General features: G+C 35.5%; 1 protein-coding gene across 2 annotated transcripts in view; it reads right to left on the bottom strand.

The window, feature by feature from the left end:
• Positions 1-14,963, bottom strand: part of Cntnap2 (contactin associated protein 2) — a 2,078,180-nt gene extending 2,063,217 nt beyond the window's left edge. For both annotated transcript variants that reach the window (XR_005972587.1, XM_041635058.1), the window contains exon 1: positions 14,574-14,963. Coding sequence is in view for 1 of the 2 variants with exons in the window: in XM_041635058.1 (XP_041490992.1) it covers positions 14,574-14,670 (97 nt within the window). In the remaining variant the exon portion in view is untranslated. The remainder of the gene's footprint in view (positions 1-14,573) is intronic.
• Between the last annotated feature and the right edge of the window lie 1,026 nt (positions 14,964-15,989).

The following is a 15,989-nucleotide window of genomic DNA, read 5'->3' as shown; positions in this document are numbered from 1 at the left end:
TAAAATGGACAGTTCAGGTAATTTTGAAATGAGATGTTATAAGAAGGATCTTTGTCTATAGAAGCAAAGTGCTAAATGATATTTCATTTTCTATTTAATATTGAAAATTGGAAGCATGACATGGAAGCATATAAAACGGTTCTAGATATGGTGATGTATGCCAGGAATAGCCACTGTTCGGAGATGTAAGAATACAACAACTTCAAGTTCAAAACCAGCCAAATCTAAGAAATGAGCATAGTCAGCTGGGGCTACACAGAAAGACTCTGTTTAGAAAAAAATGACTTAATTAATAAACAAATACTGAAAAATACTTGTATGTCCTTGTCTAAATCACCAAATTGCTCAAATATGTCCCTACCAAGTGTTTGTGAACAGATATTTAATGACTATGTGTTTGCATATGCATGTGAATATTCATGTTGGTAGGAACATGTGAAAGTGTGGGTGTGTGTGCATGTCAAGACTGGAGGACTGTTTCTAGTGTCATGGATTGGGAGTCATCCATCTTGTTTGTTTAAGACAGAATGTTTCAGTGGACTGAATTTAATCAAGTAGGCTAGTTAATGTGGCTGGCCAGAAAGCCTCAGGTGTCTGTCAAACTAGTACTTAGAATGTAAATGCATGCTTTTATGCTTGGATATTTTTAAACTTTAATTAATTGTTGTAATTGTAATATAATTATATCATTTCCCCCTTTCTTCTATTCCCTCCATTCAAACACACCCATCTAAGCCTCTTTGCAAATTCTAGGCCCCATTTGTTTTTATTTCTTGTTAAATACACACACACACACACACACACACACACACACACACACACCTTGCTCAATCTGTGTAATCTGTGTCATATTGCTTGTATATTCGTTTTTAGAGGCATTACATATGTAAAGCCTCACTAACTGGACTGCTTCAGTTTGAGATGAGCACAGACAATGACAATAGACATGCTAAGATGAACAGGTTGGCGGGAAGTTCAGAAGGCCTCACACACCTACACAAGGGAAAGAGTCAAGGAAGGCCAAGAACAGGAGAAGTCTTCCCTAGGAAAGGGCATACTCACCCATTATCCAATATTACGTGACCTGGATTTTGGGTATGTGTGTGCTTGAATTCTGCAGATAAAGCTTAAGTCTTCATGCTTGCAAGTCAAGTACTTAGAGGTCTCTCTGCAGACCCTTTGTAATAGCTTTTAGGAAAGGGTTGTCTCAAGACCAGTCCAGGAAGCTGGCTTTCAGAAAATACTAAGATTCTGTAGCTCTAGCAGTCATCTCTTTTGTAGTTAGAAGATTCAATATGTAGAAACAAACACAGTGTGAGTCATTCCCTAAATACTATAATTATATACGTACAAATGAACAAAGAGCAAACCTTAAGGCTTTTAAGAAAGCACTACTGATGCCAATTTAATAGATAAAATAATGTCTTTTTTGTTTGCAAAATTCAGGAATTTCTGTATGAAGGCAGATATAAAACTCTAATTTTGCGAACTTTGTTCTCTATTTTGCTTCTATAATAACACACTTTTAAATGCCAAGGACGTATATTTGAGGTGATCATGTAATTTTTGTAAAACTGATTCAGACTATTGCATACAATAATTATATAACATTAAATGTGTTATTATTATATGAAGGCCACTCAAATTCCAGTTATAAAGAACAGATAATAAATTGAAATTCCAGAAGGTGTTGTATTTCACATTGAGCAAACCGATGTTAAAATATTCCTCAAGGTTCCAGTTCTGGCATTATTCCATGGAGTACAATCCTATTAAATACTTTTGTTCCCTTTTGGCTTTTCAATTGTTCTGGATATGTTTGCTTTAACGTAGGATTTTTATAATATGAATGCTACTTATTGATTTATTTTGTTTTAACTGTCAGCTTATTGCAATTATATTTCTCCTGATTATGTTCTCGGGTATGAAAAAAATGAAGAAGTGTATATTTCTTGCTACAATCCTACCATATGCAATTAGGGACACAAATTGAACATGGAGATCACGACTTTAAAGTAAAATTTACCAATGTGTGAGTTCAACAAATCATATATATGAGAGTACCCTTTGTGTACTGTATTAGAATTAATGAATAAAAAACTGCTTTGGACCTATAGCAAGGCAGAACTTAGGTAGGCAGGAAAGGCTAGGCTGAATCTGGTAAAAAGAAGAGAAGAGTCAGAGAGAAGCCATGGAGCTGCAGAAGACAGATGATGAGAGCTTTACCCAGTAAGCCACAGTCACATGGTAATATATAGATCAATAGAAATGGCTTAAATTAATATAAGAGTTAGCCAATAAGCAGCTAGAGCTAATGGGCCAACCAGTGATTTAATTAATACAGTTTCTGTTTGACTATTTCGGGTCTAAGCTAGCCGGGCAGCCAGAAACCAACAAGAGGCCTTCTCCAACACCTATATCGGGAAAGTGTTGGGGCTCATTTAGAGAATTCATAGAAGTGGAAATTCTAGTCTCTTATCTTAAGTGATATATTAATTCTTGCAATCTTATTTAGTGGTTTGTATAAAGTAATTGTTACTAAGAATTAAGCATATTTTTAACAACTACTACCTGTAGGTAAGTATCGTATCGATATTTTTATCAAGTTGACTATTGAGTAAATAGTAATTTTTTTAAAACCTTAGAACCTATGAGTAAGTACTGGCTAAAAGTTACAGGATTATAATTTTTCTCATGATAAGAGAGAAATTCATGTAGGTAAGAAGTGAATTAAAACGACCTAATAAGCTTTAAAGTTTTTAGCATTCTTCTCCATTGTGCATTGTAGCAGAGAGGTAAAAAGACTGATTTTATACAGTGAGTCCAATGGAACCAGTACAGTATCCAGTAACAAAAGAATTGACCACCAAATGTGACTTCATTTGATGTAATCACTTTGTTGTGTCACAAATCAAGAGTAGATGGAGGCATGATTCATACAAATTATGAATTTACAGAAGATTAAATCATGTGTATATGCCAGGGGCAGAGTTGAAAGAACAATTATAAATAATATAAGATATGAAGCAAATTACACCAGATGGACATGGTTCCAATGATTGAAAGGTTGATGGGTGGGTATTATGTACAAAATTCCAAACTGAAGCCAGGAATTATGATGCACCAACTAAATTCCAGCATTCAAAAATAGTAATCAGGAAAATCTCTATGAGTTTAAGGTCAGCCTGGTCTGTGAATGGCTCCAGGTCAGCCAAAGCTACGTAGTGAGACCCTGTCTTGAAATAGAACAAAAAAATTCAAATGTAAAACTAAGGTAAACACATACACATACCATGCATACAGGTCTTAATCACTATTCTGTAATTATTAAATTATATATCATAATTTAAAATATAAGTGATATTCAGTATCATTTTATAGTAATTTGATAGTATTGACTCCTTTGCTAGACTTTTTGTATGAAGTCCATGTAAATGTCAGTTATGTCTGAAGTCTGCCCATCATTTATAAAATTTGTTGAATGAACTTTATAGGCATAGTAACTTCATGACTTATATTTAACCATCTGGCAAATCAAAATACTTCTTTGAAAAGATGCTTTGTGGAAGGATCAGAGTTTGACCAAACTCCCTGAATTCAGTAAATATATTTCACTTAACTTAAGTGAATAGAGGTGCCTGAGCATATTTATCCAGTAAGACAATTGGAGAGCTATCAGTTTTTCATACCATAGATATAGTTTCATGCAGCCAATATATATATATATATATATATATATATATATATATATATATATAATATTCATCTTATTGTAGTATGTTTGGAGGTAACTACTCATTGTTGCATCATATAAATAGTATTATTACCACTATATTCATTAACAACCTAGATTTTTTTAAATAATTATTACTTCTCGGAGTCTCTCACTTGCATTCAGACCAAATTGGCACAGGGAGTTGATATTCCAGTCTAGTCCAAAATCTTGGGGTTTTTGAGAGGAATAACTTTACCTTAAAGCAGCAAAAGGAAAGCAAGAGAATGTATTTCTACAAGACAACATATCTGTAGAAGAGTTATAAGACCATGTTTTTGGCCTCAGAATGTGGTATCGCTGATAGTGCCGGGACATTACTGCAGACAGATTATGGGATATAAAAGTTGAGCAGAAATGATGTGACATTAAGAGGGAAGGGTAGAGTAGAGAAATAGATAACTAGGAGAGGATTTCCACTGAAGAGTGGTTTTTCTTTGTACAATGCTGATTAGACTATACATTAGTAAATTCATTATGGAAAATAGTGTGGAGGTTTCTCAAAAGATTAAGACTAAAGCACTTAGGATGCAGCAATTGTTCTCTTCCCAAACAAACATAAGTCCATGTGCTAAGGAGACACATTTATTTTCATGTTTTTTGTAATACTATTTATAATATCTACAAAATAAGAACAATTTTAGTTTCAGTTGTCTGTACTTGCATAAAGGTAAGGTTTGCATATTTCTGTGAAAATATCATGTAGTCATAAAATGAATGGAATCGTGGCATTAGGAACAATATTGAGAGATCTGGATCAGTTTATGTTGTAACATAATATAGGCATTAAAACCAAATATTACATTAGAAATCAAAAGAACTACTCACAAAGATTTTGAGAGTAAAATAGTGAGTCCTTAAGGTTAGAGGAACCATGTGGAGGGAAGAAGTAAGGATTTAGAGATATTAGTGTTTGATGGAACAGTGGACAACTCCACATAATATTATGTATTAGGTAAGAGGTTCTGGTGTCAGGTGTTTCAATAAATATTCAGTTAATTTTTCATCCTCAGAAACTGTTTGATGAATCAGGTCTGTCTAAATGGATAGAAGCATTATAGAGCATGTAAGTACCAAAATGGACACATTATACTAGTAAATGATTTATTACCATATGTCATATGAACACATTTTATTAAAAGTAAGGCAGGGATATTAAAAGAAGAGCATAACAAAAGTAAAAATATGTTTGAAAACCTGTTTACTTATTTCACTATCGCTGATAACTGTAGGGGCAAGATGAGAAACCTAGCAGATCTTGGAAGGCTACAGAATTAAGACATGGCAAATGTTAAAACCCTCACTATAACACTAGTGACAGGATCAGAGACCAGAGACAAGAGACAAAAAGTACACGTGCTCAAAAAAGGAACATGTATGTTTTCCTTGTTCGTGAAGCAAATGTCTCTAGAGATCTCAAAAATACTTTACAGACTAAGAAATATGAAAGGAACACTCTACAGACAGCTTGTAGATTTAGCAAATTGTAATGATAGTTACAGTTTGGGGTGTATTTTGTAAAATCAACTTTCAGAACATATGATTTTAAATCAGATTTTAAATATTCTTACAAAACATTTTAATATTCTACATAAGTATAAATTAATGTTTAAATAACTTTAATGATAATTTTCTCATAAAACTAAATTACATTACAAAAGTCCTGTGAAGTAAAACAAAAATGACTTAATACTCTTATAATTGAAAGAGCTTTACTATTTGTGTGACATATATATTTTTCTGTCTGACAAAACAATTTGAAATCAACTAAGCATAAAACAAAATGAGCATGAATAAACAAAACCTGGAAACACAGAGGCAGTAGGACATTCCCTGTTATGTCTACAGAAGCAGCCAGTGAACATTTCAAAGGCCACATGGATACAAGCTGAGATTCATAATTACTTAGAGAATTAGAGCAAGGTTCACTCCCAGATCCCCACACTATGCATCAAATCAAAGGCATAGGAAGAATTCATGCTGCTGACTTAGGCATGGTGTTAAATCCATTATCCAAATCGGTTTTTTCAACTTCACACTGAAGTATTGCTGTAAAGTAAACATGTAGCGAGCAACCCAATCTTTGGTACCAAGTCATCCAAATAAAACCTAAAACACAAAAAGCCTATAGAATATCTTACCCAGATATTGTTTGCTATTTTCACCAAAGAAAACACCCAGTATAAACACAATCATTCATATCTTTAACATAGTATTATAACAATCAAATGTGTGTGTGTGTGTCTGTGTGTGTGTGTATGTGTGTAACAGCAATTTGAAAAAAGAAAGGCAAGAACAATGAGTACAGGGGTATGCCTGCAGAGAGGAAAGGGATGGGAGAAATGATTTAATTATATATTTCGAGACATTGTCTCATAATGTAGCTTTGGCTGCCCTGGAACACACTGTGTAGATCAGCCTGTCCTTGAACTCAAGAAATCTACTTGCTTCCCGGTCAGGGAACCAAAAAGCAAAAAACAAAAACAAAAAAAAAAAATCTACTTGCCTCCACCTTCTAAGTGCTGAAATTAAAGGTGTGCATGACGACATCCGATTAAATGTTTCTTTCTATTCCCATATTAAGATAAGGCCCCAAAAGCAAAATGAGAGGTTGGTGTCAGTTTAAATTACTCATTTATTGACTAATTTGTAAAAGCTAGGGAAGTTCTGAAGATTTCATTGTTTCTATCATGAGCCATTCCCACATATTAGGTATAATTTCATGTCATTTACATATTATAAAATATACATTAGTCAAATATTTAAGTGATAACCATTATTTTTATGTCTAGTAAAAGTTATTTGAAAACCTGACAGTTGATTTTACTCGGAGTTGAACATAGTTTTCTTATGGGCTAGTAGCGATTTCATACCTCATGGTGTGAAGGACTCCTTGGACACATTCACTTTCAAGCACTTCGTGGCCAGGAGAGCATAGGTAGGAGAAATAATCCCTACATTAAAATGTTTTTTTGGTTGACTTTAAAATACTTAAGCTTTCATTTATTCATCTGAAAGTATGATATTCAAAATATTATTAACTTAATACGCTCAGTTAATTATCTGAAAAGTAATATTTTTGAGAAATTTAATTTTATTTTTCTAGACATATTTACTTTAACCTAAAAATATTTCTCATATATTGTATAAAATTGTAAATTTCCACATTACATTTATGATCATTTATGTCTTCTGTGTGATCGGCATGTTTTACTCAAATGCTGATGCAAATATATGCTAACATCTGGAAACATATCATTGCTTATACTGTTCTTCCATTCCTGAATACTATTCAATATCTGAAAAATAGACAAAAAGTATCTAACAGTAGATGTTACATAATATTAGCACATTTAACAATTCAATTTCCATTGCACGTGGCTTTCATGGAAAATTATTTAGCAGAGCGTTTCTATTTAATCAGCCTACATTTCATGTTAGTTCAAGTATCTGGATCCATATGAGTTACAATAGACATCTTTAATGTTTAGATGATGAAAATACTAGTGTGCTGTTTTGTGTGTTAACTCAATGCTTCTCCACCTCGAAAGCTATTTTATTTAAACTTTGTACATTTACTTTCATCTGTGCATAGCATTCAAATAATAGCATTACAGAAAGACAACACTGATATGGTCGCAGGATTTAGTGGGAAATTGTGTCAAGGAGAAAACTTTTCCTTTCACATATTATTCCAACATGACGTTATGACAGAGAGGTGAGTAAATCCTTGTTGAATTTCATTAAAGTTTATATAACACAGTTCCAACTTAGATGAGCCACACAGCACAGGCTTAGCAAATCTGACAGTGTGTATGTAGGTCACACCTCTCTCGACTGTCATTTTTTTGAGATTCACATCTCAGCCCACCATCCCAGTGCAAATAACAAAAGCAATGGGTATACTAGAAAAGGCAAAACCATAAACAAACAAAATCTTTTCTATGTTTGAGGATATTTTCCTTAGTTAAATATTTCCAGAGTCAATTTTTTCACGCTTCTAGACATTAACACATTTTTAAAAAGATAATTAACATTTATATTTATGAGGGCATTTCAAATAATCCCAAATTAGAAGAATAATGCAGACTGTATCTCTCAGGAGCACCTCTATATTTCTTCGACACTTTTACAGTGTACCAAAAATATGTTATCTTCAGCAAGCAAACTTGGAGCCAATGCCTACATCTTTATTTCCAGATTTCCTACTATCAGGGGAGGTTTAAAAATCTGGAGTGTGAAAAGCAAGTCAGATACTTCAAGCTGTTAGCATGATTTGTCTGCCACCCAAATGAACTAAGCAGGAGTCTGAAGAGATCTTTGTACGGAGGTCTCAGCTAAGGCAATAATCAACTTTGAAGTCAACGGATGACTGTGATGCTTGATGACGGAAAGGATCAGTATCTTCATAACTGTATAGAAGGTACGAAGGGCATAAAAGTGGACGTAACGTAACAGGTCAGTAAGTTGTGGAGTGTGAGTGTATCTGCTGCAGAAATAGGATGGAAGTGAATCTGCAGGGACCACTCTACCACCAGGCTAAGTGGTAAATGATAATATTATTCACTCTGGATAGGAAAGCGCTTCTCACTGAAGTAAACATCATTAATAGGGCCATGCAGAAAGAAGGGATGAAAGGAACACTGAGGAAATTACATAAAAACTATAAATTTTCTGCAACATAACACATGAGAAAAACAAGCATACTCAGTCCCTGATTCTAAAGCCTGCAAAAATTCTCTCATACTCGTTTTCTTCAATTTTATATGATGTTATTATAGGAAAGTAAAGTATTTTGTGGTTTTAGCTGGCACAATAATCAAAATTCTCTTCCTTGCTTTAATTCTTGATCAGAAAGGGACTGAGATGGAGCTGAAATATTAACTTCTGTGCAATCATCGATAATATGGAAACATGACACAATTGGGCTCATTAATCTTCTTTCTACCATTCAACAGATTCTCCAGATATTGGAAAAAGGAATCGACACAATTTTCCTGACACTACCACTCTCTTCATATGCACCTGCCTACCGAACGTGGGTTTTCTGCAGACAGTAAACATGTAAATGCAGAATTTGGCATATCTCCTATGCTTCTCCGTAACCTGCAGAGGTATTCTTCACCTAACCTGGAAAGAAACAAGGGACTAATTGCCATAAATGCTAAGTGTTTTAAGTACAGTTTATTCATCATAAAATTAAATATTATGACCAAGAAATGGGAAATTTCTACATCCCAATATTTAGATAGTGTAGCATTCAGGAAAAGGTAAAATTCTTAATTTCAAATATTCACTGTGTTAGAAGTCGTCTTATTTTCCAACTTAAAAATTAAAAGTTATATGAAAATCATCTCATTACTATCCATTTATGTAAAATAGCAAACAATGAAGATGTAGCTTCCAAAAACTGAGTAATAAATGATTATAGGCATATCCAAAGTTTCTGATAGCTGCATTTTGTAAAAGATTCATCTCTCTGGAAATGCCTGTAATATCCAATTTAAAGTAAGGATGTTGATAGAAATAGAGAATTTATTTTGCACACAACTGTGTTTTGTGGTTCACATTACTGTATACACTATTATTTACTTTGATAAAGGTTAAGAAAGAAAATAAAATATTTTTAAATCAAAGTTAATATGTGAAAACATATTGACACATGTTGAATTTCTTCATTTTATCCATATTTATCACTATGCTGACACCATGTATCCACTATCCCTTTATCTATATAATTATGAAATTAGATTGTTTCTTCCTAAACTTCACCCCCTTCAAGTCTCCCCATACCCTATCTGCACTTTTTTAAATTCATGGCCTCCTTTTTTATTAGTTGTTATTTCATTAATCTATGTTCATGTGTATACATATGTATTCCTAAATATAACTCAGGGACTCATTATAATTGTACACACCCACACCCATATATATATATATATATATATATATATATATATATATATATTTCCAGAGATCACCATTTGACACTATACAATCAATTAATATGCCCTTTTCTGGGAGAGACTACCTCTCCCCTCTCCTGCTCCCAGCTTTCTTCATTTGTCTATAACACTTTGTTCAGAGTTCAGGCATTGTGGGCTTTTCTCTATCTACTTTGACATGTCCTTTGGTGTTGCTGAAATTTATACTTTCCATTTTCTAGATTATCTGTGTCTGTATGTTGTGTGTGCGCACATTTACATTTATACAGGTGTGCATGTGCATATGAAAGCCAAAATTTTTAAGTCAATACCTTCCTCTACTATTAGCTGTTAATGTTGATACTGTTTATCTTGTCTAACCTGGAGTTCAGTTGTTAGCTAGACTGGTTGTCCAGTAGTCTCTTGGGATCCACCAGGTTGTTGGTTGTTTTTTACTCTTTGGCTTTTGACGCAGCCAATGATTTAAATCCCAAATATATTATGTGGAGGCTTATTCTTACTTACAAATGTCCAGCCTTAGACTGCCTTATTTCTATTCAGCCTTTATTAACTTAAGTTATCCAATCTACCTTTTGCCTCTAGGCTTTTGTCTTTCTGTATTCTACATCACATCCTTTACTTCTTAAGCCAAGGCTTGCTGTGTAGCTGCATGACTGACCACTGACGTTCTCTTCTCCTCTTCTTGCTTCTCGATCTCTTCACATATTTCTCCTCCTATTTATTCTCTCTGTCTGCCAACCCTGCCTGTCTTTTCTCCTGCCTGACTGTATTTTAGTCAATCAGGTGTTCTAGACATTGTAACACAGCTTCATAGAATTAAACAAATACAACACAAAAGAATGCAACACATCTTTGCATCGTTAAAAAACTGTTCCACAGCACAAGCAACTCTAACACCTTCAACTAATATCTACAACATACCTGTCTCCATCCAACTAGCAGTTGGCTTACAGTGTGTACCATGAAGTCGGTATTTTCATGTATTCTGAGGATTTCAACTCTGGTCCTAATGTTTGCACAGGAGGCAGTTTATCAAATCATCAATTTTTCTACTCTATAGCTAAGATTTCTCATAAGATTACAAACTAGGTTTTATTTAACAAATTTAAAGCAGAGAATACATGTATATTCTCTACTTTTATAACAGGTATATATACCATTTTTAAAAAAGAAAATTGAATCAGGGTCAGACACATCACAGGCCTTTTTATTTTCCAATCAATATCCAATTTGTCAGGCAGAAAGGCTGATTCCTTCATTTTTAAAGATTTATTAAGTTCTCTTCGCTAATAGGATTTATTAATTCAGACAAATGAGATAGGAGCTTAAAGAAATTATAGAACTTGAAGGTTGATGCTACTAAAAGTAATGAAAATGTATAAACCTGTTTTAAAACGCAGTATACACAAAACAGCTTTGAAATTCTCCCAAATAAGAATTGCATATGTATAAATGCATGAAGGGTAATTGAAAGATATAGTAATTATATGGGAGTATGTTTTATGTCATTTCATCTTACTTTATGATAAATGATTAAACATAAAATTTACCATTATCTGAGTAACAGTGTCAATGTTTGTAAAACTAAGAAATGTATTCATCTCCAACCAGTCAAAGGTTTTGTTCTTACTAATTTGCAGATCCTAAAAAATGTATAACTCTTTTCCCCATTGAATCTTGTCGATCAAAAGTATGTTCTCAGTTTTACAAACTCACTATTCTGATTAAATGAGATGTAGAGCTACAACTTTTTATTTATTATTGTTTTATATGGTATATTTAAAAATATCACTATGAGTAAAATATAAATTTATGAAAGAGAAAATAGATCAATAAACTATTGTTTTATATTTTTATCATAGTATCTTATACAGGAAAAATCCTAACTATGAACTTGACAATAAAGTAAAATTGTTAAATAATGCTACATAATATATAAACATGCTCATATTGCAGCTATTTATATATATATATATATATATCATACGTTATATGTCTCTGTTTTTACTACATAATTAAATCACATATATGTGTATATATTTGTATATGGCATATATGCAAAAGTAAACATGTAAGACATTAATTGGTCATGTGCAAAATGCATTTCACAAATATGAGACTCAACTAAATCATATGAGAATAGTTTCATAAAAATCACATTAATTGCTCTTCATGAGCAAACACTTATTTAAGTGAAAATTCAATAATATTTAAACACCAAACTTACTAAGATCTAGCTTAATTCCCTTGTCATTTAGGACAGCTCCTTAAGTCTTAAAAGCATGGTCTAATCAATTTATCCCCTAGTGGTGGAGTGCTCCTGAGCCTTTCAGATGGACTTTCACAAGAAAGGAAGGTATACACTTCTGCTCAGTACCGCATCATTCTAATTACCATACGGAAAGAGATCAGATTCTTGTTTGATCTAAGCAATAAGGTTCTTTTAATTTAAATTGAAATGTATGTATAAAACACAGGATGAGAAACCTTTTTGCGCATGTCCAGAGCAGCTTAAAGAAATAAACCTTAGGCAATGGTCTATTGAAAATGTATATTATGAAATTTAAAATATCAATCATCTATGTGAAAATTCCTTTTGCACTCCAAAGTTACTTGGGAAAAGGATGTTGGAGCATAGTCATCATATTTTCAAAGCATGAACGACATGAGTTTTCTGCTACTTTTTGTGTCATGATGACCCCTCCTGGTTGAGCTGTTCATTAACTTAGATTCATGGAGTTACTGTTTTTCTGCCTTGAGTCTTTCTAGGTATTGAAAACATAACTTCAAAATAAGTACAACATAAAATGTAAAAATAAAATAAATTTGAGAGTTCATTCTCATCACTAAATTCAGGTATTATTCATTAAATTTATTTCGAGGATTCATGACAATTTTGGGCTTGTGTTTCAGAGTTTAAACTCAAACTTAATAAAACCCTATTGCAGCTAATCCATTTTTAACTCTTTAAAAAACATTTTAAACATTTAAAATATATTGTAACTATTTATGTTGTATAGAATAAGAACTAAATAAATTTTAAAGCTCAGAAAAATGTCTAAAGTTATGATTTTATGTTATTTTTCACTGAATTCTAAGTAGTAAAAACACATATGAAATAAGGACTTTTGAGTCTTCAAACTATAGCAGAGTAATGAAGGTGAACATATCATTCTGAACACATGGTGATTGCTTTAGATTGACCCATTTCTACTAAGGCATGTGGAAAAATGAAAGACAGAATTCTGGAAGCTATTGGGAAGTAGGAAATCAAACCACAGAATACAACATTCTTTAACTTTTAGCGAGTATATAAGAAGCATGGAAGCAAATCCTATACCATTATACAAACAATATTTTGAAATGGAAATTGAAATTCCATCAGAATAATATCCCATAGGTAGTGTTACACATTTCTGTAGATGTCAGCATCAAGAGGTCTTGTTTTACTATTTCCATTTAACTCTATACAATAAACATGGATAAAAGCAGTACTTTTTTTTAGGTTTGTTTGTATTCTGAGACTACCCAAAAATTTCCTTTGTTCAAGTTTACTACAACTTGGCTGTCTTTTTTTCCTCACTTTTCTCTCTCTTTAATCACTGCAAAGAAGCTCATAGATGGTCCTTTGGGACTATGTCAACCGACTGCTAATGGTAGCATTGTAGGCAATTGCTGATCACAACATATAAAGCCTATTTCAAGATTTTTTCATTAACAAAATATAATAAAATATTATTAACACTTTGTACAGTGGAATGATAATATTAATATGGAAACGTAGATGGAGGTGAGCATGAATACATTCACAGAACTATAAACAGAGAGAGGGCCACAAAACATGTGAGGCCTCTGGAATCAACTCAACTTATCTAAGTGGAGAATATTTTCCTCTGAACTCCACAAATCCATACCCCTTCACCAACAGATTCACCCATCCTCAGAAACAAGGCTGTGCTTAGGAAAACTCTACAAAGTACCACAGAAAATCAGTCCAGCCTTTAACTGTTTCTCAGCCAAAGCCAACCATGTCCTTCCTCTCTTCATACACAGTATGCATTTCTAAAGGAATGAAGAAAATGAGTTGGAATCTTCCATTTCCTCTAGACCTCATCAAAACACAAACCATATCTGTCCTTTCACTCTGTCCTTAAAAACACACATTTTGGACAGCTACATAACTTTTAAACCATCTCTTCATTAACCATTAATAACATAACATTTCCTTTGCACTGTCCGTCCCAAGTCACGGCCTGCATGAGTCATGCCCATTACCCCAAACTACTAAGTAATTTGCACATTTTCAGTTCCAATATTAGACCTCCGTTTTCATATGTATAATCAACTGCTAAATGAGCATTAACTTTTTTAAGAGGGCAGAAAAACATTAGTGAGTCCAAAGGTACCCAAACTGCTTGAGGTCTGTTCCTCTTTCCTCCTCAGACCAAAGCTCAAGTTAAAACCATCAATAAAAATCAGAAACTTCTGCTTGTTTTCCTCTCTACCCAAGTAAAATGTAATCTTCTCCAGTCTGTGCAAATCGGTCGCAAGAAACGACTACACTCATCACAAGCAGTTGCGGAGCAATCTTTAAGACTAGGAACAACTTTCCAGAAGCATCCAGCACTATGAAAATCATCTACACTAAAAAAGGAGCTCCCCGGGTTTAGAGTTTTTCTGCTTCTCTGCGGCAGTGCCTGCAAGTGCTAGGCATCCGATACACATACATGCACATAAACATACACCAGGGGCAAAAACTGCGAATGCTCCTCGGAGTTGATGCCTGGGCGCCCTTACACCAATGCGGCACTGAAGTGGCTCCAGGACGGAGCCACGGAGAGGAGAGAACTACTTACGAAACGTGGAGGGAGCCATCCAGGCTCTGCAGATGAGGCTGCTGAGAATCCAGAGCAAGAGCGCTGCCCTGCAGCCTGCTCTCAGGGACACCACCATCCTTCGCCTCTGGGCCAGCAGTACTCCAAAAGCTCGCTGCGGAGATGCAGTCCGCTTCTCCGTGGGGTTCTTGAAAGGAACTGGTCTGTCCTCAGATGCAAGAGGAAGCCAAGCTCCTCCTGCTTCGTTTCCTCTCCCCTCACCCCCTCCAGTTCCAGTTCTGGGCTGGCAGCAGCAGGAGAGGCGCAGCCTTGCTTTCCCCTCTCTGTGGGTCTGGTCTCTTGCTCTGAGAGCCAGTGAAATGCCAGGGGAAGAAATTCAAACCGAGAAGAAATAGGAGGGGTTAGAGAGAGGAGGAGACTGACACCTACCCCGCCCTCTTCTCTGGAAAAAAAAAATCACCAAAGGACGCGTGGGGGAAATCTGGAGAGCACTGAGCCTACAGGAGAGAACCGGAGAGCTATGTGTCCAGCGATGCCGCTGTTGCCACTGCGGGCGAGGGCTCGGGTGGCCACTGTGCAGCGCGACTCAGAGGGGTTTCCAGTAGGCTGTCAGTTCCCAGGCTGAGATCAAGGATGTGCGGAGCGGAGCACAGCCCCAGGTGCTCGCTTGGCCTCAGCGCGGCGCGGCACTGAGAAGCTCTCTAGCTGTAGAGCACAGCAGCAGCGGCAACAGTAGCCAGGAGCTGGAGATGCCGCTGCTTCTAGCAGCGCCTGCAGACCTGGGCGAGCCTGGCAAAGGGAAACCTTCCCCCTCTTCCCTTCTTGTTCCCTTCCCGGCCCCTCCTCCTCCTCCTCCTCCTCCTCCTCCTCCTCCTCCTCCTCTTCCTCCTCCTTTTCCTTCTCTTTTTCTAACGTACTCCTCTTGCCGTAACAACCCTTCTGCCCTGCCCTCGTCTGGTTTGGAAGCAAAAATGAGAAGGAATCCACCGGCCCAGGCTGGAGTCCCGGCCAAGGCAGGAGGTATGCACGCGCCTCTCTCTAGGCGGGAGGTGCTGCTGTCCACGGTTCTGAAGTTAGGGCTTTGCTGTGTAATCTAAGAACCCTGCTCTAGACCTACTTACTGTTTCTTTGACCCATTCATGGGAAGGAGAAGCTCCTTGCTGGCATGCTTTCTCTTCACCTCCTCTCCTCCCCTTCGGATAGAGATGGTACAGGCTCCTGGAGCTTCGAACCCCCGGGAACCACCGTCAGGCGTCCAAAAGGCAGTCTTCCGAGTAGTCCAAACACCAAATGACAGGTCTAAACATCCTGACTGGCTGGACCAGAGGGCTAGAATTGCAGATGTACCTAACGCAGATGTTTAAAATGTGTAATTATTTTATATTTTCTCATATATAGGCACGTACATACTCATGCACACATTCACCAAACACATGC

The sequence above is a fragment of the Microtus oregoni genome, unplaced genomic scaffold (genome assembly GCF_018167655.1).
Source record: "Microtus oregoni isolate MIOR12 unplaced genomic scaffold, Mior012 000046F_ref0000063, whole genome shotgun sequence".
Lineage (NCBI taxonomy): Eukaryota > Metazoa > Chordata > Mammalia > Rodentia > Cricetidae > Microtus > Microtus oregoni.
Note: the sequence above shows the minus strand (reverse complement) of the source record. Positions and strands in the feature narration are given on the sequence as shown.